At 39.8% G+C, this 24,205-nt stretch overlaps 1 protein-coding gene and 1 long non-coding RNA gene across 2 annotated transcripts in view; one reads left to right on the top strand and one right to left on the bottom strand.

Moving 5' to 3' along the window:
* kdm2aa (lysine (K)-specific demethylase 2Aa) overlaps nucleotides 1-20,269 on the bottom strand; it is a 67,778-nt gene extending 47,509 nt beyond the window's left edge. The window contains exon 1 of the mRNA XM_084004949.1: nucleotides 20,219-20,269. Coding sequence (XP_083861075.1) covers nucleotides 20,219-20,254 — 36 coding nt within the window. The 5' untranslated portion in view covers nucleotides 20,255-20,269. The remainder of the gene's footprint in view (nucleotides 1-20,218) is intronic.
* Nucleotides 1-24,205, top strand: part of LOC311010493 — a 315,498-nt gene that overhangs the window by 128,693 nt on the left and 162,600 nt on the right. The window lies entirely within an intron of this gene.

Here is a 24,205-nt window from a genome sequence, read left to right as displayed (position 1 = left end):
AGTAACAGATATACACTGTAGAAATTTTGAAGGCCACAGGTGAGATAGTTTTCCAGATATTGCTGTTTAAAAATGGCTTTTCAGAGTATGATGCTAAAAACTGTCTAAACTACCCTTCATTCAATGATGTTTCATGAGAAAACCGTTGACAGTAGAGACCTAATATTTTGGATTTTTCCTATTAAAGGAAAACACCACCGCATTTCCATACTGAACTATGTTCTGCTCTGATGTTAGACGAGGTGATACATACCTCCCTCTCCTCTGTGCGTGCACTCAATGGCTCTTGCGCGCACTCCGCGCAGCGCTAATTTGCTAGCATGTAGCTTGTCCTTAGGATCCAAAGGGGGGTGAAGTTAGAAGCGACCAAGCACTTCCACGTTGTCCCTATTTAAATACGGTTACGTGAGTAGTTACACGACCCAAGTTTGGTTACACAAAATGAAACATGCTAATTTTTCTAAGCGGATAACAAGGATAACTATATAGTATGGCGGAATAACAACTGGAAGCACTTCGACGTCGGCGCAGTAATATCATCACTCCGCTCCCCCTCTTACTTCCGTCAATAGAAACTACGTGACCTGCACGCCGTCGCCTGCACTACCTGTAGTAGTTTGTGCACAGTTGAGGAAGCATCAGGTTGTAGTTAGATAGTTTGTGAACAATCAAACATCATGGTTATAACGTGCATCGTACAGGGTTGTGAAAACAAGCAGAAGTTATATAGTCCCGTCATGTTTTGAGTGATGATATTACTGCGCCGACGTCGAAGTGCTTCCAGTTGTTATTCCGCCATACTATCTAGTTATCCTTGTCATCCGCTTAGAGAAATTGGCATGTTTCATTTTGTGTAACCAAACTTGGGTCGTGTAACTACTCACGTAACCGTATTTAAATAGGGACAATGTGGAAGTGCTTGGTCGCTTCTAACTTCACCCCCCTTTGGATCCTAAGGAATATACTGGGACAAGCTACATGCTAGCAAATTAGCGCTGCGCGGAGTGCGCGCAAGAGCCATTGAGTGCACGCGCAGAGGAGAGGGAGGTATGTATCACCTCGTCTAAGATCAGAGCAGAACATAGTTCAGTATGGAAATGCGGTGGTGTTTTCCTTTAAGAAGTGTCTTTTTACTAGAATTTTTTCAAGAAATTCTGTGATGGTCAGGTGGGAAGATTTTCAGAAATTTGATGAAATGACACGTAATGACCCTCATGTAAACATCATCATGAGGGCAAAAGAAAAAAAACGACAAGCATCAGAGAGCATTTGCTCAACTATGACAAAGTTTAGAAAATCCAGGAATTGAAAATGACCTTGTTTGAGACAAAACCAGGAAACACACATCCGATACAAGTGGTGACTTCTTCTACATTAGAAAATGTCTGTCCCTTCAAACAGACTAACATCTAAACATTTCCTTTAATAGACGGAGTGAGAACATTGGTGCTCGGTCAGGTGACACGGGGGTAATCCCAGCCAGGCTGAGCCCCCAGCCCTCCTGAGCTCCATTATCTCCCCCACATCTTGACTGGTGTCTGCGTTCATCCACACACTAATCTCGGGTTAATACAGTGTCCTCTTAATGCACTTGTGGCATGTGCGCCTTTGTGAACTCCAGTGCCAGCTTGGATTAATTTCAACCACCATGATTGCATGAACGCACAGAAAGATTTAATATTTTTCACAAGAAAAAAATGGCATCTTATCTGTAATGCAATAAAGATATTTGTTTCTCAACAATTCAATTTTATTTTATTTAACAAAATGTAATGTGATACCAGAATGTTTAAGTGCTTTTTTAAAAAGGACCATATCAATGTCAACCTAATTCTGACCTCTCTCCATTGACAAAGAATTCTCCGATCAGTGTCTGAAGTGTTTACTTCAGTAGAGCTCAGCCCACCTTAACCAGCGTTCACTTCCATTCATGTGGAAACAGTGTGTAAAAACACTCTAAGAGACTGTTAAAGGTTGAGTAGGTGAGAAACACATTTTGATATATTACTTGTCATCTGTGGCAGGACTGTAAAAACCCTGTCAAATCAAAAAAGTTGGGCCAAAGAAAATAATTGGACAGCCTACCCGTCTGTCAAACCGTACTTGCCGATTGCACACATTCTGCTGATCTTGTGCACTTATTTGGCGTTCTGGGGGTGCAGCTTTGAACAGAGGTCTAAACAAAGGGGCAGGACTTTCTAAAGTCAAAATCACAGTGGTTTTTCCAAATGACCTTCTCAACCTATAAGTCTGTGGGTTTAGGTAACTCACTGTGGTCGAGAGCATTGTCCCGCCCACTACACCTTCCGATTTGTTAGTCAGCATGAATCCAGCCAATCAGGATGGAAGACTGAATGCACAAAATGTTTTAAATTTAATCCACCCCTCCCCAAAAATGGCCAAACTGAAGATGGAAAACAGGAGCTTTCAACACAGGTGGAAGGCAGATTTTTTGTTTACGAATGTAAACGACAGACCTGTTTGTTTTGTGTGTGGAGCCACCATGGCTGTAACGAAAGAATATAACACAAGAAGACACTATGAAACGAAACACCTCGATAAGGACCTGGACGTAAAAGGACAAGCTCCAGAAGGCAGAGGAGCTGAAAAAAGTCTGGTGTCACGGCAGACTATGTTGACAAAAGCAAAATCACAAAGTAAGGCTGCTGTAAAGGCTAGTTTTACTGTGGTAGCAGTGTTTGTCATGGTCAAAGTTTGCGACATCGTGTGCCCGGATGAAAAGCAAGCATTTTTAAATGTGAGCCTGAGCAGAAACACCGTGGCTGAGCGTACATATGAGCTCGCCACTAGGGATGCACCGAATATTCGGCCACCGAAAATTTTCCGAAATGCTTTTATCACGAAACACGGCCGAAACAGAACGTTGTGATGACGCAAACAAAAACCGCGGCCAGCGCACGCTTGTCTGGATAAGCGCCAACATGTCTGCGGTGTGGACGTTTCGCTGAGATCTATTCGAATCCTCTGCACTTCCTCGGGACTGTGCTTGATCCGCGTTATAAAGACCATTACTTGGATGTGGGATTAAAGCAGCGCGCATGAGAAATTATCCAGGCGCGATGGATGCGGAGACCCCGCTTGGAGAGGGAGAAGCGCACAGCGCAGGAGAGCAGAGTCTCTCTGCGCCAGATGAGGGGCATGCACCCTCGTTTTCTGACATGTTTGATGAGACATTAAACATTTTATTTAGATTTTTATTATATACTGTGCATTGTTGTAATGTCAGTGCTAAATAAATATTTTCAGACTTTTGGAATTGATTTATTCTTTGAATTGCAATGCCTTGATTTTAGTGAGGTTAGTACACAGTCATAGCCATAAATGCAATGGTACTAATAATTGGAATATTAATTTCTTTCTGTGTTTCGGTTTTCGGCCTTGGTTTCCTCATTTTCGGTTTCGGCCAAGAATTTCATTTCGGTGCATCCCTCTTGCCACCAATCTACACGAACAGCTGATGAAAAAGGGAAAAGATTTTATCGCATACTGGTTTGAATCACTGCCAGTTCAAGTCTTTTCTGGAGGAGTTTGGTTCGGAATACACAGATGTGCCTTATTATTATTAACAGATGTTTTGAGCTACGTGAGGAAATCTGTCAGTTTGTGGAAAGCAAAGGAAAAACAGAGCTCTGGGATAAAAAGTTTCTGTGTGAGCTGGCATTTCTGTGTGACATCCTGAGACATCTCGATGTGCTCAACCTGCAGCTTCGGGGACAGGGCCACGTCATCATAGACATGTACGCCGCGGTGAGGGCTTTTAAAACCAAGTTGCACCTGTGGGAGACTCAGATGCTGCAAGGAAACTTGAGTCATTTTCCGTGCTGCCAAACCATGGAAGAGCAGATCTCTCCCACCGTGTTGCCTGGTGCACAGTTTGCTGAAAAACTAAGCATACTCGGCGCCGAGTTTACCCAGCGATTTGCCGACTTTGAAACCCAGAAATGCAGATTTGAACTGCTCAGCAATCCGTCTGCGGTTGACGTGGAAAGCTCATCAACCAACCTCCAAATGGAGCCGATTGAACTCCAGTTAGTGACATGCTCAAGTCAAAGTATAACTCTCTGGGTGCTTCCCAGTTTCCACGTTTCCTCCCCGACACACTGCCCCAACTCCGTGCCCAAGATGCTCAAATGCTATCTATGTTCAGCAGCATATATGTGAGCAACTGTTCTCCCTGCTGAAGATGAACAAAACACCACTAAGGAGTCATCTCACTGATGAACACCTTGGTAAATGGTCCTCATTTATAAATGGTCTTCATTTATATAGGGGTCATTCCGTGTCATTTCATCAAATGCCTCCCACCTTAAGATTAATATTTGATTTGGTTGTGTAATCTGTGTGTATGTATATACTTAAAGTATGGCAAAATGTACAGTCTTCAATATTATGCTACCATGTTCATTATATATACACAGTGTTTTCTCCTACCATTGTACGGGGCCGCCAGGCCAAAAAAAAAAATCTATACGCCAAAAATAGGCCACCTATCAATTCATTCATAAATCAATAATAATTTACATTAGGAGCGCCTCTGCGAAAGCACAGTAGACTTGCTCCGCAAGACGCGCGGCCGCAACAATCCTCGCCGCGTGCTCCCGCTACGTTCTTCTTCGTGTACTTTACGCGCTTGATGTTGTTCTGATGCCGCTCTGCCTCGTTAAACCACCACGATGGCACGCTACTGATCGCGCCCTTAGGCAGCCTATGTTAATAAAATGAGGATTGTTTTTTGATAAGCTGTGGAAATCTGAGTTAACCTATTTCTACCTGAATTTCTATGAACTATTAGGCTGTTGAGTAAACCTATAACTTATATTTTACTTGATAAAATAAGACTATATGCACTCATATGTCGTTATAGTGTTTTAAAGTATCTGTAATACACCATCCCACACGTCTCGTCTGTTTAGGGTTTTTTCGGTGGGTACCACCGGGCCTGAAAAAATTCTAGGGGAAACACAGGTAGGTAGGTAGATAGATATAAAAAAAAAATTATTTAGTTAGTTATTTATAAATATAAATAATACATTTATTTATTATTTATATTTCATAATCAATATAGTCACGTCACATGTAAGTAAAAAACACAATTGAATTGCCCTGCTGTGATGTTTACTAGTAGACTATTAGGACATGCAGTACCAAAAATGGCCACAAAAACCCCACCAATATCAGAATTTTAAAAAATCACTGTGACAAATTGAGGCAAAACACCCTCCCGATTTTTTAAATATGATTTTAACAAGAATATGATCTTTTAAAAAAAGGAAGTTTGGACCTGATACTTACTACGTCAGTTTTTTGGAATATGGCTCTGAAGTTGGGCAAAGATGTGTTTACTTCCATTTTTGAGCCTTAATATCTGTGAAACTAATCATCTAAGAGAGATCATATTTTGTAGAATGTTTAAGCTAACACCAGAGATAGAGGCAGAAGTGATAGAAGTCTTTTATCTGCAAAAATGGGAGCTCAGCCACTCTTTAAATTTGCAACTTCATTTCGACAAGCCACTTTTTAACTACCTACCATACTAGGTTATCATTGAGCTACACCCCTGATATTCCAGGTCTGGAGGCTATTAGTAACATTTATACACTGTAGAAAATTTGAAGGCCACAGGTGAGATAGTTTTCCAGATATAGCTGTTTAAAAATGGCTTTTCAGAGTATGATGCCCAACCGTCTAAACTACCCTTCACTCAATGATGTATCATGAGAAAACTGTTGACAGTAGAGACCTAATATTTTTTGTCCTATTAACAAGTGTGACTTTGTACTAGAATTTTTTCAAGAAATTCTGTGATGGTCTGGTGGGAAGATTTTCAGAAATTTGATGAAATTACACGGAATGACCCATTGCGCTTTTATCCAAAACACTTTACAGGAATGACTGACATTCACCCATTCACGCACACATTCACACACTGACGGCGGAGTTAACCACGAAAGGGCGAAAGCCAGCTCGTCAGGAGCAATTAGGGTGAGGTGTCTTGCTCAGGGACACCAGGCACTCAGCTAGGAGGAGCTGGGGATCGAACCGGCAGTCTTGCGCTCTACCTCTTGAGCTAAACCCCCCTCCTGAGGATTTCCCCAACTCAGAGCCTAACCCCAGACATTGATGCATCTATGAAGAGATGTCAGGTATCTGGCTTCAACCAGTGTGCATCAGAGTAAATCAGAGTGTAGCAAACTGAGCTTGAATTAATGTTGTCTTTATGCACTTTATCTACTCCCAGGAATGGACTGTTAATAGGGGTGTGAATCTTTGGCTTCACAGCGATTCAATTCGATTAACAATAAAACGATAAAATATTAGTCCTGCATAATATTTCATGCTGAATACAACAATGTAATGCTTAGTTATTTTGAACATTTTTCAATAGACACCATGCTGGCAGGGGAGAGAGTGTCTTAAACGTATTAAAACATTAATCATAAGTAAGAAAAATGGTAAATGGCCTCATTTATATAGCGCTTTTGTCCAAAGCGCTTTACAGGAAATTACTGACATTCACCTATTCATACACACATTCACACGACGACGGCGGAGTCAACCACGCAGGGCGACAGCCAGCTCGTCAGGAGCAATTAGGGTGAGGTGTCCTGCTCAGGGACACCAGGCACTCAGCTAGGAGGAGACAAGGATCGAAGCGGCAATCTTGCGGTTACCAGCCAACCCGCTCTAGCTCCTGAGCTAAACCCCCGAGCTAAGTCACAATTCATACGATTAAACACATTTATATCGATTATTGGTGAAGCCAAAACAATTCAGTCTATTTATTTATTTTAGGAGATCGATAGGACTGACAATCGATTCATCGATTAACCTGTTCCTCGGCAGTCCTATTTTTGAAGAAAAGGCTGAAAACGACATACCCAAAGTAAAATGGTTACTGTTCTTGAACCCCTCTGACTACAGGCACGAAGCTGATCATTCCTGAAAGATAACCCTTTGAACTTTCTTTTCCAAGGGTCAGATTTACTCTAAGTGTAACTGACACCGAGTTACTGCAGCTCAAACATAGTGGAAATTGCAAATTTTTGCCTCGCCTAATTTTAGAAAGTAGATAAAGAAACACCCAAAAATGAGTGTTTGGCAGTGTTTTTTGTAGGGCAATGTCCAGACGGAGTTGCATTTGGCACAAATGTGCCAAAGTGTGCCAGAATGTGCCAAATGAGATTATGGGTATTTTTAGGTATATAATTCTACTTTTTTTGTTTATTTCACCAATACTACAACTTCTACTAATAAAAACAACTTTTTTTCAGTTTTTTTTTGGTATTTCTCAGTTACCCAAAACCTCTCCAAAAGTGACCAAATGAGCTCATCATTATCCAAAAGAATGTTATGTGACTGAAACACATACCAAACATAACCATTTAGGTAGAAGAACAGTCAAACCAAATAACTTCTTTGCAAATAGTCTTTACTTTTTGAATTGCTATAAAGAAAGTGGTTTTCTTTGGTAAAGAAGTGCACAATTGAACAAATAACAAATCTGGCCTGAAGACTGGCTGTGGTGGATCAACATCTACCTCACTGACATCATGCCATTTGTCCTCAGAGCTGCTGGTGTAAGCAGTGTGTTGAGATCTGCCCCCCCCCCCCCTTCCTCTGTATGATCTCCCCTTCACACCTCTGGCAGCAGTTGGGGAGGCCTTGGAGACAGCAGCAGCAGCAAGGGTTGTTGTTGTTGTGGAGGTGGAGGGCTCCACAGCGGGGGAGGTGGTGGCGGTCTCTGGCTCCCAGTCCTCTCAGATGACTCATCTGATGAAGGGCTGATCCATGGCACATGTCAAAGATCATAGTAAACAATCATTAGCTATATTATTATTATATTACTGACCCTCTGATTGAGGTGCACTGACTGCTATTTGATTCAAATCCCCATTGTCAGACTCTGTTGCAAATAAACACACACTATCTGCTCCCCACCCCCACTTTCAGGTAACCATAGTGATGTAAATTAGCACTAGGGTGCTAATTTAGTCAGGTCTCTATCGATGGTTTGTAGTAATATATAAATCATATTATTGAATTTTATAAATCAACATCATGAAAGTAAGTACCAAGCTGTGATAGTTGACTAACATCACCTTTGTATTCATCACATATCCTGTACATATGATACATATCCCACAAATTCACATGACACTTTTATTTTGGAAAATAGAGCCTACTCCTTATTCATAAACGCATTGAATAATAATATAACATTTTGAAAATATATTTATATACTCACCGATCTAGAAAAGCATCATGTCTTGTGACAGACATCCTCCCCCTCCTGTCATCAGCTGCAGACGCTCCTCTCCTCCTATCGTCGCATTGCCTAATAAATATTCATCACTGTCGCAGGTGAAAAACTCTACGGCGTCTTCCAGACTTTCCTTTTACTTTAGACATTGTAAAAACACTAAAAACAACCCAAAACAATAGTAAATACAAGCCTTCTGTCGCGCGCACACAGCAGTCTGCGCGTAAGTGTTTTTACTGTAAATTGTTACATCTCCAACTGTTAATAGTTGAAAGATTGCATTTTCATTATTATTAGGGCCCGAGCGCCGACAACGTCGGGCAGCGAAGCCCTATTGAAATGCTGTCGTTTTTTATTATTATTTTATTTAACAGATGCGTTTTTGGGGGCCTTAGCAAAATAATTAGCTTACCAAATTTGGTGTGCTAATAGAAAACGGCGAAAATTTTGATATTTTAAAGGTTTCATAGTTGGCCACAGAAAAGTGGCTCGCTAGCGCCACCTAACGCAAAGAAAGATGGCCAGCTCACACCGTAACTCCAATTGACTTGAAATTTTGCAGATCCGTGTGCTTTACAAAAAATTACATTATGGCCCAAAAGTCCGCCTACCAAAATTTTCCGCCATTTTGAATTTTGTGAAAAACACGTTTTTGCTCACTTCTCCTAAACCGTAGATCCGATTCTCACCAAATTTGCTGTGCGTCATCATTACACCAAGATGGCCAAGTACCATCAAAAGCTTAGTAAAATGTCTTTGCCTTCAGAAGTTATAAGCCAATGAACATTAGAGGGGAGGGGCTCTAGAAATCAATACACATAACTCCACAATATTTAAGCCAATCGTCACGAAACTTGCAGGATATGTTGAGATATGTCCCTGGAACATATCCTGAAAGTTTTATTAAAATTGACCACTTGGGGGCGCTACAGTAAATCAGCTATTTTAGGCCATTTTAGCTAATTGTAGGCTTTATATTTTAACGAACTCCTCCTACACCGTTGATCCGATTCATGCCACACTCGCTGAGACTGTTCTAGAGGCCTCAACGATGCAAAATCATCGAAAGGTCTTACAAAAGTCTAAGGGTGTGGCCAGGACGGCGTCCTGAACTTGGACAAATTTCATGCTTCGACCACAAAAATCTAAACTGTTATAACTTCAATGTACATTGTCTGATATGATCAAAACTTCACATGTTTGTCAAGAGTACCACCCTGAACACATGAGCACTGCAATATTGACTCATATTCAGAGCGCCACCTACTGGCGATAGAAAGTGTTAAATATTATACTTCAGCGAACTTTTCCTAGCAGCTTTATCAGATTAACGTCAAACTTGGTCATCATGTACTCAAGACTTCAATGATGAAAAATCATCGAAAGGTCTTATATAAGTCAAAGGGCGTGGCCAGGGCTTGCGTTTTGGCCAGTGTACAGGAAGTTGTTGTAACTTCAGGATACAATGTCCAATCTGCTCAAAACTTGACATGTTTGATTAGAGTCTCACCCTGAACACGTATGCACTGTGATATTGACCTTAGGTCAGAGCGCCACCTGATGGTACCTGGAAATATCATGTTTTTACACTTTTACAGCTCCTTTTAGGATATTGAACACCTTTAACTTTGACGTACCTGCATGAAACTTTGTAGGTACATAGAACATGTAGAGTTGTACAAAAAAGCCTCTTGGACCCATGCCCTAAACCCAACAGGAAGTCAGCCATTTTGCATTTAATGTGACATTTTAAGCGATTTTTCGCCTCTTTCATGCAGTATATTTTAACGAACTCCTCCTAGACCGCTGATCCAATTCCTACCAAACTTTATGAGCCTGTTCTAGAGGCCTTAATGATTAAAAATCATTAAAAGGTCTTACATAAGTCAAAGGGCGTGACCAGCACGACCCCACGAACACGGACGAATTTCATGCTTCACAACACTCTAAACTGTTATAACTTCAGTGTCCATTGTCCGATCTGGTTCAAACTTCTCTCATTTGATAAGAGTCCCAGCCTGAACGCGTCTGCACTGCAATATTGACTCACAATCAGAGCGCCACCTATTGGCGACATGAAATGTCATGTTTTTACACCCGTATAAGGTCCCAGTGTCGTGGAACTTTGCACCCCAGTCGAGCATGAAAACTTCACTCATCTGACACAGTGATGGACGGGACGATTCAGGCAAGGGACGACCAGTGGCGTGGCGATGGCCGGGGACAACCCGCGGCGTGGCGGTGGCCGGGGACGACCCACGCCGTGGCGGTGGCCGGGGACGACAGATTGTGGATTCCAAATGAAGACAAAGATATCACTCATACTCCTTCCCTTTCTTCTACTTTCAGAGCCCACTCAGCTATTAAGGCCAGGGTCTGGATGAGTGCTGGAAATCCTTGGAAATGCTTCAATTCAATTGCAGTGATAAGTTGTTGGATTTTGAATAAAGTGTTTGAAATTGTAGTTGCATTATTTTCATGTATTATTGCTTGATCAGTGACACAATTAGATACATTTTTTCCATCCTAATTTGTCTACCTTTATGTAGAAGGCTCTCACTAAACATAATTGTGGTAATTTAAAGCAAAATAGCATCTGCTTTGGTTAAGATAATCAGTTTGTACACAAACATATAGCCAAACACTTTTTCTACACCTTAAATGTTCTTAAATTACTCCAATGTGTTTCAAGTAATGCACTGACAATTTAGATTAAGTGTAATGAACATCTTGAGTAACAATATCTAGGAGAAGCGGAGCTGAGACATTGTCAATCCAAGTCAAATCCACCTCTGAGGTGGGATCCAAATGATCCTGAAATTTTGGTATCAAGCTGATCCAGATCTCTGCCTTACGTTTTGAAATACCCAAATCCAGCCCTTTATCTGGATTCAAGGGAGGATTGGATTACCAAAGCTGAATCCTGATCTTCAGGATCGGGATTCTCTGGATCTGTGTTGAAATACCCAGTTTTCAGATCAGATCACGATTTAATCCAATCCGACCAGGATAATCCAGTGGATCACTTTTGAAATACTGGGCCCAGGAAAGTTACGGGATCATTTCAAGTGAGTAGTGGGAGGAGGCGATAACATATGTGTCGGCTTTGTCCAGTCATATCCTAATCGCGGCACTAACGTAGCCTATAAAATTATTTGTAGCCTATATTTTTGTGACTGAGCTTGGTGCAGCCGCAACCACATTTCCCACGGATATGCACATACAACAGCCTCATGCATTAAAAATAATTGTCGGGTTGAAATCGGGCTCGGGCTCTTAATTACAGTTAATGTGTCGGGTCGGTCCGGGTTCGGACAGAACGCTTACGGGCTCCGGTAGGGCTTCATTTTCTGGGCCCGAACTAAGCTCTAGCCCCTAGCACCACGATTAATGATCATATTTGTTCTAAACAGGATTATTTGTTATATTTGGGAACCTTGCTCTTGCCAAAATGAATTTGAAGATTATGGTACCACTGGTGGGGGTTTTATTGGGGTCCAAAAACCCTCTCGGGCAGAGGTGACTCTTTTGGAAACCCATATTTGGACCCCCAAATGACCATGTGGGCACTTTATGATCCTAATGGGATTTATACCAGATACATATTTGTTCTTTTTAATGATATCTCATTTTTCGAAATTGGTATAAAGCAATGATGCGATTTGTTCCACTGATTGTGTTGGCCGATGCGTAATGTCTCTCCAATTCGTACGTTTCCTCGTGTTTTTTAATATCTTCTGCACTAACAAAGAAGAATGCAATGTCCTTAATGTTTTCTTTTGCACATTGAAAAATCTCCATTGGTGTCAGAATACGGTTTGCATTAGTGGCCTGCAGACTTGCTTGTGCTGCAAGTCGCTTGTCACAGGCGGGTCTCTTTAATCAGGGATAAGGGGGTTAATCTGTGATTTTCAGGAAATTCATGGCCAGCAGTCTTAATATTTAATTGTTTGCCATCACTGAGCTTAATACTAAGGTATTTCATCACTAAATTCTCCCTGATCTACATTCCAGACTTCTGAAAAAAATGTCCAAAATGGTGCATTATGAAGAATAAAATTCATATTATGGAGCTTCATAGTCAAAGGTTTTATTTCATTAAAAGAAAGAACAAATATGTATCTTTATCTGGTATAAATCCCATTAGGATCATCAAGTGCCCACATGGTCATTTGGGGGTCCAAATATCGGTTCCAAAAGAGTCACCTCTGCCCGAGAGGGTTTTTGGACCCCCATAAAACCCCCACCAGTGGTACTATACCCTTCAAATTCATTTTGGCAAGAGAAAAGTTCCCAAACACAAATAATCCTGTTTAGAATAAATATGATCATTAATCGTGGTGCCAGGAGCACCCAAAAGGTGAAAAATCACACATGCCGTCAATTTTTTAGGACTTTGGTGACCCACCTCTCACCCAAACAGTAAGGAATGTTGATTCTGCATCCAGAATTGTGTAGTACAAACTACAATGAAACTACAATGAACTAACAGACCACAGCCTTCTATCACTATTGGAACAGAAGTTATGGTTATGGGCCTCCAAAAATCTCAACAAATGAAATGTGAAATTCCAATGTGTCAAAAAGGGGTGTGACACTTGAAATTCAAATGGATGCCACGTGCAAACCGTTTGAGATATTCACCTGAAAGTTCAGATTCCCTCGTTTGGTAACATAACGCATATTTTCACCGCTTTTCAGCTAAATATGAGGGGCGTCATGTACATGGTACCCCGATTTTGGCTGTTTTCACATGGAATGACCCATTTCTCATGTGTTTATAATATTAAGCGTTGGTTGTTCCAGATTTTGTTGAAGTCTTGTTGTTCCAGAAGTTTGTTTCCATATGAAAAGGTTCAAAATTACATATCTGGAGAGAAGGGAAAACATGCACAATTTGCAGTCAATTTTTCAATAAATATTGAGTTTGGCCCACGACTTGGTCCCAGTTTTTAATTTTGGCCCACTGTGAATTTGAGTTTGACACCCCTGCTCTACAGGGAGTGATTTTATTTATTCAAGTCATTCATCAGTTTGTGTTTAACTTATATTTTAAAAATGCTTGTGGCAGCTCCCTGCACGTTTTTAAGTAACTTCATTATGGAAAGCTCTTTTGGTCCTTTGCATTGTCAGATTATCAACCCAATATCTTTTTTGTTCTCATTTTCAGTTTATACAGCATTAGGAAGTGAATTTATTCATTCCATCCATTAATTTTAGTTTAACTTTATATTAAAAAAAAATGCTTCTGGCAGTTCCCTGTACATTTTGAATTAAGTTAAGTTATTTTGGTTCCTCCCTCTGAGCTGTCATTCACAACAGAGCCAAGAGAGCCGTTGGGCTGAATGTTATTATGTATGAAAAAGAGATAAAAGAACTGAATTTAAAACTCAAATTTTAGTTAAAAGGAAGATTTTAACGATGAGTTGAGTTTCAACAAACCTTGATAAACATTTCCAGGTACATTCTGAAACATAGAATATGGACAATACATAACCATGGTAGAGGTTTATGTAAACTAGTTGGCCAATAGTTTTCTCATGAAACATCATTGAATGAAGGGTAGTTTAGACGGTTTTTGGAATCATGCTCTGAAAAGCCATTTTTAAACAGCAATATCTGGAAAACTATCTCACCTGTGGCCTTCAAATTTTTTACAGAGTATATCTGTTACTAATAGCCTCCAGACATGATATATCAGGGGTGTAGCTCAACGATAACCTAGTATGGTAGGTACTTAAATTGTGGCTTGTTGACATAAAGTAGTACATTTGAAGAGTGGCTGAGCTCCCATTTTTACAGATAAAAGACTTCTATCACTTCTGCCTCTATCTCTGGTGTTAGCTTAAACATTCTACAAAATATGGTTTCTCTTAGATTATTAGTTTCACAGATATTAAGGCTCAAAAATGGAAGTAAACACATCTTTGCCCAACTTCAGAGTCATATTCCAAAAAACTGACAAGTATCAGGTCCAAACCTACTTTTTTTTTAAAGATCATATTCTTGTTAAAATCATAATAAAAAATCGGGAGGGTGTTTTGCCTCATTTTGTCGCAGTGATTTTTTAAAATCCTGATATTGGTGGGGTTTTTGTGGCCGTTTTTGGTACTGCATGTCTTAATATCCTACAAGTAAACATCAACAACATTTTTTACCATTTACCAAAGACTAACATGTGACTAAATGCTACTGATAAATTTAGCCTTACGAAAACATTAAAATGTAGCAGTTTTAGTTACAGAGGCAATAAGTCCTTGGATGCGAGTTGAACATGCTGAAAGCAGCTTTTAATGTCTTAAACCATGAACAGACAGCATAATATTGAAGACTGTACATTTTGTCATACTTTAAGTACCATAATTTTCGGACTATAAGCCGCGCCTTTTTTCCCCATTTTTCGACCCTGCGGCTTATATAACGGTGCGGCTTATCTATGGATTTTTACAGCTAACAGCCACTAGGGGACCTCCTAAATCTATGGATTTTACAGGTTACAGTCCACCAACTTTAACTCTATGGGCTCTATGACCCGTCCGCGCCCCCCACCTTTAAAGCGGCGGGCTCCAGCAGGAAAGGCTGGAGGCCGGTGTTGTGCCAGTGTAGGTATCCCCGACAGAAATTGTTTCCCCTGGCTGCGGGAGCTACTTCCTCTGTCTATTTTGAGGGGGGGATACAAATTCTGGCAGAGAGGTAAACGTCTGAAATAATCTGTTTCCCCCCCATAACTTTGTGTATAAGAGAAGAAAATTGCTCATAATCACAGAGGTTATAGAGTAGTATATAAAGAACACAAAAAATAAATAATTTGATGCTCAGACTTCATCTGTCTACTATAGTACATTTCGAGTGAAGTAGCTCAAATAGACGTAATTGAAGCCAGAAAACAATCACACTGGTCTTGATTTTGGATATTGACGTATATTTAGTTTGACAAATTCCATACCAGGACTTGAATTACAGCGTGTTATATGTCAAATCACATGAGGAAATGATTACCTTCGTTTTGCCGCTCAGTACTAGTACGACTGTTGCTCCGCCTTCAGGCTTCCGCCTGAATGAATGCGCGCTACCGCAGCCAGGGGAAACAATTTCTGTCGGGGATACCTACACTGGCACAACACCGGTATGTGCGCTGGGAGCGCACCGTTTACGTTTGAAAGTTGAAAAGTTTGTTTGTCTGAAACGCTATGTGATACAGTAGTTTACACAGCACAGTATATGTTCTGTAGCTACTATTGCACTAAATGGTAACACTTGAATACGTTATGAAAATATGCAACTTGTTTCTTGAAATGTTAATAAATGGGAGCTTCCTCAAGCAGCCATCTCTGTCCCGACAATCCCCTCTGTGCACGAACCCTTACATGTGGTAATTAAACATTAAAACACCTGCGGCTTATAGTCCAGTGTGGCTTCTATATGTACACATTAGGGCTGTTCGATTTTGCCTAAAAATAAAATCTCGATTTTGTTCTCTCAAAATCCGATTTTCGATTACGATTACGATTATTTTGTGAAATGACAAAAGGCAAAGAAATTATTTCAAATATGCTGCTTTTTTATTGAACATTTCCCCCATTGGGCTTTAAATGCAATTTGCTCTTATTAAACAAAAAATGAATGAATAAAGTGCAAAACTCTTTTTGTAAAATAAATAAAGTTTGAAAAAATATAAGAAAAAAATCAGCAAATCAGCACTTGCAAACATACAGTAAGTTATATTTCCAATTAAATAAAACAAGACATTTTCTAATTAAACTAAACTGGGTCTTTGCATGCTAAATAATAATGTAACCCATGAAGGAGGTAGAGGTGTGTGAAAAATCGATTTTACGAGTTTCACGTTTTAACATCGTTCTAAATACATAATCGCGATTACGATTTAAAATCGATTAATCGAACAGCCCTAGTACACATCATTCAATTTAGCTGCTGTGGCTTATATTCAGGCGTGGCTTATAGTGCGAAAATTACGGTATATAAATTACACAACCAAATCAAATAATAATCTTAATTTGAGCATAAAGATTTTACATTACAGTAGAAAAGTCTCCAAAGTTTGATATTGAATAACAGTTCGTCTCTATGCTCACTATGAGACAATATGTGAGTTATGATCAGAAATGGTGGACAGGAAGTATCAGAGATGTTTCAGATCAAGATGAAGATGTACTGGTTCAGTTCATGCACCCACATGGCCCTGCCAAGAGTTTCTACTGGCCAAGAAGAGAAGACATGTGCAATGTCCCACTGCAGCATAGAATTGCAAGATTTGACGTTCCCTCTACAGAAACTGGGCGCATGTATGCCTTTAAAAAAGATGAGCACAACAGAGCAGAGATGTACATTAGACAATTTGTAAAGTGACTTACAAATTAATGAATGTGACGAAGGAATTGGATCTAAATTTCTAAAAGATGCAAAATGTGTGATCCTCATAGTGAGCATAAAGACAAACTGTTATTCAATATCAAACTTTGGAGACTTTTGTACTGTAATGTAAAATCTTTATGCTCAAATTAAGATTATTATTTGATTTGGTTGTGTAATTTATATACTTAAAGTATGACAAAATGTACAGTCTTCAATATTATGCTGTTTGTTCATGGTTTAAGACATTAAAAGCTGCTTTCACCATGTTTAACTCACATTCAAGGACTTATTGCCTCTATAACTACAACTGTGCTACATTTTAATGTTTTCGTAAGGCTAAATTTATCAGTAGCATTTAGTCACATGTAAGTCTTTGGTAAATGGTAAAAAAAACAATTGAATTGCCCTGCTGTGATGTTTACGAGTAGGCTGTTAGGACATGCAGTACCAAAACCGGCCACAAAAACCCCACCAATATCAGGATTTTAAAAAAATCACTGCGACAAATTGAGGCAAAACACCCTCACGATTTTTTTAATATGATTTTAACAAGAATACGATCTTTTAAAAAAAGTATGTTTGGACCTGATACTTGTCAGTTTTTTGGAATATGACTCTGAATTTGGGCAAAGATGTGTTTACTTCCATTTTTGAGCCTTAATATCCATGAAACTAATCATCTAAGAGAAACCATATTTTGTAGAATGTTTAAGCTAACACCAGAGATAGAGGCAGAAGTGTAAGAAGTCTTTTATCTGTAAAAATGGGAGCTCAGCCACTCCTCAAATGTACTACTTTATTTCAACAAGCCACATTTTAAGTACCTACCATACTAGGGCTGTGTTCGAAATGCCATACTAACGTCCTACTCGTACTCAATTGTGACGTAAATTTGAGTACGTAGCGCGTTCATGCCGAAGTTAACTAATAATATAGTGCTTATGTTAAACCGTGGTTATATATTTACTAACGGTGATTAATAACGCTGTGCACCGTTGTCCGTTAAAGGGACGGATGCAGACACCGGGCGCCTCATTCAGTGGAGGTAACGATGAGGAGACGTTCACCGGCAGGAGGGATGCTGCTCTGAGAGGCTTCACTTAAAAAATGTGGTTTAAATGTTATAATTCTTATATGCAGGGCTTAACAACTACTGGTGCATATTTAGCAACTCAATGATATAAGGTTGAACACCAGCGTATATAGATGGGAGATGTACTGAGATCTACCTGAAACGTTCTGTTTAACAGTTATTTTAACAGTCAGCAAGAAATCATCAATGAACTGTAACACTTTTCTACGTGCTGTTCTTCATATAGGATGTTTATTGAAGAACATTAGATGGAGGGAAGGTGGAGCCGGATGGATAAAGAAGAAATGGGAAGCATGAAGCAGAAATACAAGGGGAGTTGGAAGCAGTTTAAAGTATTGAACTCTACAGCATAAAAGAAACCAGATGAAGTTGTCTCTCTTATAAATAATCAGGCAAAGGCATTGCTGGGTAATATCTACAATGTGTTAAAACATCAGAGTCCATGAAGTTTTACTTATAAACTGCACTACTGATAAACACAAATAAAACCTCAACAATAATCATGTTCCTGCAACACAGGGATCTGGACATTTGGAGCAGACACTGCAGCTACAAGCCTCTGAGGATATCCCAGGACTGCTGGAGACTCTGAGGATGTCCCAGGACTGCTGGAGTGGCTGGGCTTCGTCGCTGTCACCCCCATCACCACCGTGGAACTATGGACATGGAACCCATCTGTTCTGTTAGTAAGCAGTGGACGAGGTTCTCCGTGGAACGCCTTGAAAGACAGAAGTCCTTCCTTAAATCCCCTTCCCGAAGTAGAGGCCCATCGGGGGAACAGGAGGATTGACCTGCAGTACAGCCCTCTGGCACCAACCTGTAACAGAAAACACAAGATATTACATTCATTCTGAATGTTTTCCTATTAATTTGTTGATAAACTACTTATTCCTTCTTATCATACACGTATTGCAACCTGTATATATAACATGGATTATTTGTCTAATAAATTATTCACTAATATCCCACTTGCTTGTACTCGTTTATTTTTATCACACCAAACTCATGCATGATACTATTAAAACCACTTATATTAGCCTACATGTAGCCTACATTTGTTTATGCATGCATATGCACATCTATTGATAATCAAATAATAAAGGAACGTATTTAAACCAGATAAGTCATATTACTTACTTCAGAGGGAAATCCAAATTCCATGTGCATGTGAATAATGTAGCTCCTCCGACGGGCAGATTGCCTGCGTCGTCTCCGTGGTGAAGGTGCTGGTGTTCCGTGGTCAGAGGTATAATACGATCTATGAACGGACGATTAATGATCGATAAAAGCTGCTTAATAGTCGCGATCGATGGCGAGTGAAGCAGCTACTCAGGTAAGAGGAAGAAAGAGGGAAAGCGTGAGAGCGTGCATATATAATAAACTGTAGAAAACGTTTGACAATTGTAATTTGACTTAAAAAATATTTAGAAATATTAAATTAACTGTAATAATAATCATGCTTTATATTTTGATAAGTAATTTCCATTAAACGGGAGCTAGAACCGCTAACGTAATCGATTCGGTTACGTGAGAGAAGATGAGGACGAGATGTCAATAAAGTTAAAAATTAAAAAATTAAAAAAAAAATGTAGTATGAGATGTGTTTACTTCAGTGTGAACAGTCTTGAGGGTAACAGCATACTCAAACGTTCATTTAGTAGGCAGTATGCAGTACATACACGTTGAGTATGTAGTAGGCAGTACGTTAGTATGGCATTTCGAACACAGCCTAGGTTATCATTGAGCTACACCCCTGATATTTCATGTCTGGAGGCTATTAGTAACAGATATACTCTGTAAAAATTTTGAAGGCCACAGGTGAGATAGTTTTCCAGATATTGCTGTTTAAAAATGGCTTTTCAGAGCATGATGCCAAAAACCGTCTAAACTACCCTTCATTCAATTATGTTTCATGAGAAAACTATTGACAGTAGAGACCTAATATTTTGGATTTGTCCTATTAACAAGTGTGTCTTTGTACTTGAATTTTTTCAGGACTCTGAGATGGTCAGGTGGGAGGCATTTGATGAAATGACACGGAATGACCCAAGTATTAACACTGGTATGGTATTTCAAGAGTTTTATTATTGGAATACTATTGTGAATCGCAATTATTTTGGTCAGGATAATTGAAACATGACATTAAATCGCCCCATGCCGACAGAGCATCCATTTATTGCATTGAATCTGATCATAGTACTGTCGCTCTTAACGTACTACGTTACTCAGATGAGGACTTAACACTTGTTCTATTTTTAGCTCTTACTTTATCGGCAATGATACGTTGTGGTTTCTTTGTTTCCTTCTTTTGACAAATGTACTTATTGTAAGTCGCTTTGGACAAAAGCGTCTGCTAAATGACCTAAATGTAGCCTAAATGTAAATTGAGCATTACATTGGTTGATTAATTAACTCATGAAGCAGAGCGGAAATGAACCAACGTGAGCACATTCCCTTTAAAAACTTACCAGCCTTTTGCTTTGCCTCGTCTTGGAGTCATCCATTCTCACAGGAAAACCGAGCTCTGCCCAACTAAACGCAGGTAACCTTATTTAACGAGTATTCGTCAAAAAAGCTCCTTGAAGTGTGCGGTGACGCCACTTGGCGCCATTGTATGGTAAACAAGCAGCTGGGAGGCGTGCGTTCACAGTGGTAGCTTCACTTGTCTGATAACGTAGCTTAAGTTATAACAAACAAAGTGATTAACTTCCCAGTCTCACGAGTAACACATTTAGATTACTACAGGCTCGTCTTTGGAGAGCCCTGAAACTAGTTTAAGGCTGTTCCTGGTCTAATATCTCCCTCCGCTAAGTGACTTCTCACAGGTTTGGTGAATCAACGTCGGTTGTAAATGGGAAGCTTAATGTGGCTCTTTTAAAGACGCCAATAGCACTGCATGGAAATTAACATAGACATACAATTATCATTAAGTCAAGAGTGAGTACTCGAGCTTTGTTCCTTGCATACACCACTCCAAGTCGCGTCCAGCTCATGCTAGCCGTTTGCATCGCGTCCTACTTATATCGATACAAGTGCCCGAGTCGCGTTAAAACAGCAACATTGGGATATTTCTGACGCAACTTAAGAAAACGGAATACATGCTGCTGTTATTACTAGCATGGTATAAAGTTAATGCGGTTTCCGAACAGCCGCCATTTTCCATCCCGTCAAATAAACTTCACAATATCCCGCCCAGAACTGTACACTGGACCAATCACAGCTATTCCCGCGAGGCATTCGTTGGTCCACAGCGGTGTCAGTCACGTAAATTATTTGTAAACCGTGATTGGCCAAGTAGAACGAAAGGCCGTACAGAGCTGGCAAGCCACCAATAACAGCGCGATTCGAAAACGACCTCATACCTCATTGGTTGATATATCCCGACAACTTTGCTGACTGGAGTACACGGTCGTCAAGAGAAGCAGCCAATCACGCGATGATATAACCGACTTAGCACCACCCCATTAGCCAATATACTAGTCATCACCCACAAATAACCCGAATTACCTCCAAAATAACGCGTTTGGCAAAGCTTACCCCCATGTTAACACAGGTCCGTCCGTCTCGTACAGCCTTTACTAGTCCGAGACGTGTGACGTCTTCCGTGTCCGGTGTTTTAACTCCCAAAGGCTCGCATCGGAGGGACACGTTTTGAAGCGTTCACCTCAACGAGGAAGTGCCTGCAGTTCCATGAATGGAAGTGTGCTTCGAAAGCACCGCTGCCGATTGGCTGGAAAATGTTGCATAGGCCTTGTGATTGGTGATAGCGACTTGTCTTTCAAAAACGTCCAGCTTGAATACGGCGAGAGAGAGGACCATGCGAAGCTGTGATGCGCAGTAACGACACACAATGTAAATAACAACTTATGAGCAAAATATGTTACGGTTGTATTTTATTTATTTTTTCAACAGTGGATAAAACTACAGAGAAAGAAAAAATAATTACAAAACAATCTCCCTTATAAATTGCTACAAAGTGATGGCTTAAATCATGTAAGCGAGAACAGAAGGACACAAAAACCACACTGTTACACAAGCTATATATATATATATATATATATATATTATATATTATATATAAATAAAGGTGAACAGAATGGGCAATGTGCTGACTAAACCATGGCTGACATTAGTTGGACATTGGCTAATTTCATATCTGCCAACGTGTCCACACTTGATAGCTCGGAATATTACTTACAATTACGATCAGATTTAAGCATCACAGTAATTCCAACTCAGGTTATTATAGTAATGTTACCCAGGTGTCTTGTTATCCTATTGTTTGGACATAGGTTTCATCCATTTAATTGGCTGGCATCACATCAGAGAGAGGACAAGGTGAACTCGATGGCAGCACAAGCCAGTGAAGAAAGTGGCAGACATACAGTGTGACACCCACAAGGGATTTCTGGCAGGTGCTGCTTGGATAGCTGCCACAAATATTCTATGCAATATTTCAACACCTTTCACACTTTGTTTTGCTCATCTCTGCATGGAACCAAATCTAGTCTCAAATCACACAAGATCAAACTTTGAAAAACAAAAATGTACCAGATGATGCTGGTAAGAGCAGGGAAAAAGACAACTAATGCTACATTAGTTTGAATTTGAACAGATGCATGTAAACAGGAATATTAGTGGAATATTCATATTCATCAGCCATGTAAACAGATTATTAGTAATATTGACCTTTTGGAATAAGGGCAAAAAACTAAATAGTTGATGCATGCAAAGAGGAAGGATGCAAATTGGAGTGAAACCATGGCATGAAACAAGAACAGCAATAGTCCTTTAAAAAAAGAAGGGCGAGAACACACATATGCATATTAAAAATGAAAGCAGTCTTTGTAATACACACACAACAACAAAGATCCAAAGCAGTAAAACACCCCCAAGGCAGTGTCATTGTAATCACATAAAGCAGGGCTGTGTTCGTATCCATTTCTAATCCAACACCTTCAGAAGTGACTCTTTTTAGAAGTGCCTATTTAGATCATTATACATTGTCTACTATCAATTATCTTTGAATCAGTTCAACATCTAAAACTCCCAACATGTGAATTATTGATGGAAAGTGACAATCCTACTTCAATAACTTGACAAATTATTTGAATAAAGGCCCATTAATGGAGTTGTGGCAGGTGCAGGTACAGTATCATCAGATGCAGCGATAGCATTATTAAGTATTGGCACAGTTGTATGGTTTCCACATCAAAACACAAACAACAGAGAAATGTACAAAATAATAAAAGGAGCTGTGTCAATACTTAAGATGCTAACATCGTAGATGTGCACTATGAGGGTGGGCGCTGTGGTGGTGATGCAGTCATCTGTCTGAGGTCCCTCTGCTTTCACACCATTCATTCTCACTCATTAACAAGTTATTTCAGTTATTTCTTGGATATGACAACATTCCTATTTCGCTTGTTTTTTAGTCTTTTAAGCTACTTGAGTCATCTGAGAAAGTAGTTCAAGGGGCTATACAACTCTTGAATCTCACTTAAAGGAAGTCTTTCAGGTTTGACAGCTTCGTCGGCAATCTTTACCTCGCAGTCACCAGGAGGAGTAGAAATCTACTTATAAAATACACACATAAGACGTTGACACAAATGTAAATAAAAGCAAATGAGATCCCCTGCTGGGAGAGGCTAGCAGTCAGACTGACATATATTTTGCCCCTTGACCTTTCATTTAGTCATCTTTATCTACTTTTCCAGCTGATCTAAACTCAGCTGTCCTGAAAGGTCCTACACATATACACATGCATTTACTGACAAATCCCGCTCATAACAACATATACATTCATAATAATACTGCAACGGTAGCTATGGTGACGACCAGTGGTGGACAGTAACAGAGTAAATTTACATAAGTACTGTACTTAAGTACATATCCAGAGGATTTGTACTTTACTTGAGTATTAGATTTCTTTGGTACTTCTTACTCTTACTTGAATACATTTCCAAGACAAATACTTTTACTTTTACTCGAGTTAATTTCTAGAAAGGCTGAAAAGTACTCGTTACTTTCAGGTCTGCTCTTTTTTTTTTTTTTTAAATACTATTGGACACAAGATGTGTTTGTCAAAGAAGGAAACCTATCACAGTGCACGCTCTCCACTGGGATCTACGTAAAAGCGGAAATACGTAATCCCTCCCATTAAGGATACCGCCAAAGTAGCCACGCTCTCGACTGTGTTTGTCAACACAAAACCGCGACAATGGCTGAGTCTCAGACTGAGTGTGATAATGATCTGGAGGAACTTTCAGAAAATCCTTGGCCTTATCTGGACTCCATGTTTGAGTTTTACAGAGTAAAAAACATGGACACAGACAAACAGTCATATATTTTCAAATGTGTATTGTGTTTGCCGAAGGAAAACTACATCTCTGCTTTCAACAACTCCACGTCCAACTTAAAGAAACACGTTGACGTAAGTTAACCAGACGTTCACC

This window comes from Eutrigla gurnardus (assembly GCF_963514095.1).
Source record: "Eutrigla gurnardus genome assembly, chromosome: 3".
Taxonomy (NCBI): domain Eukaryota; kingdom Metazoa; phylum Chordata; class Actinopteri; order Perciformes; family Triglidae; genus Eutrigla; species Eutrigla gurnardus.
This window is presented reverse-complemented; position numbering and strand designations above follow the sequence as displayed.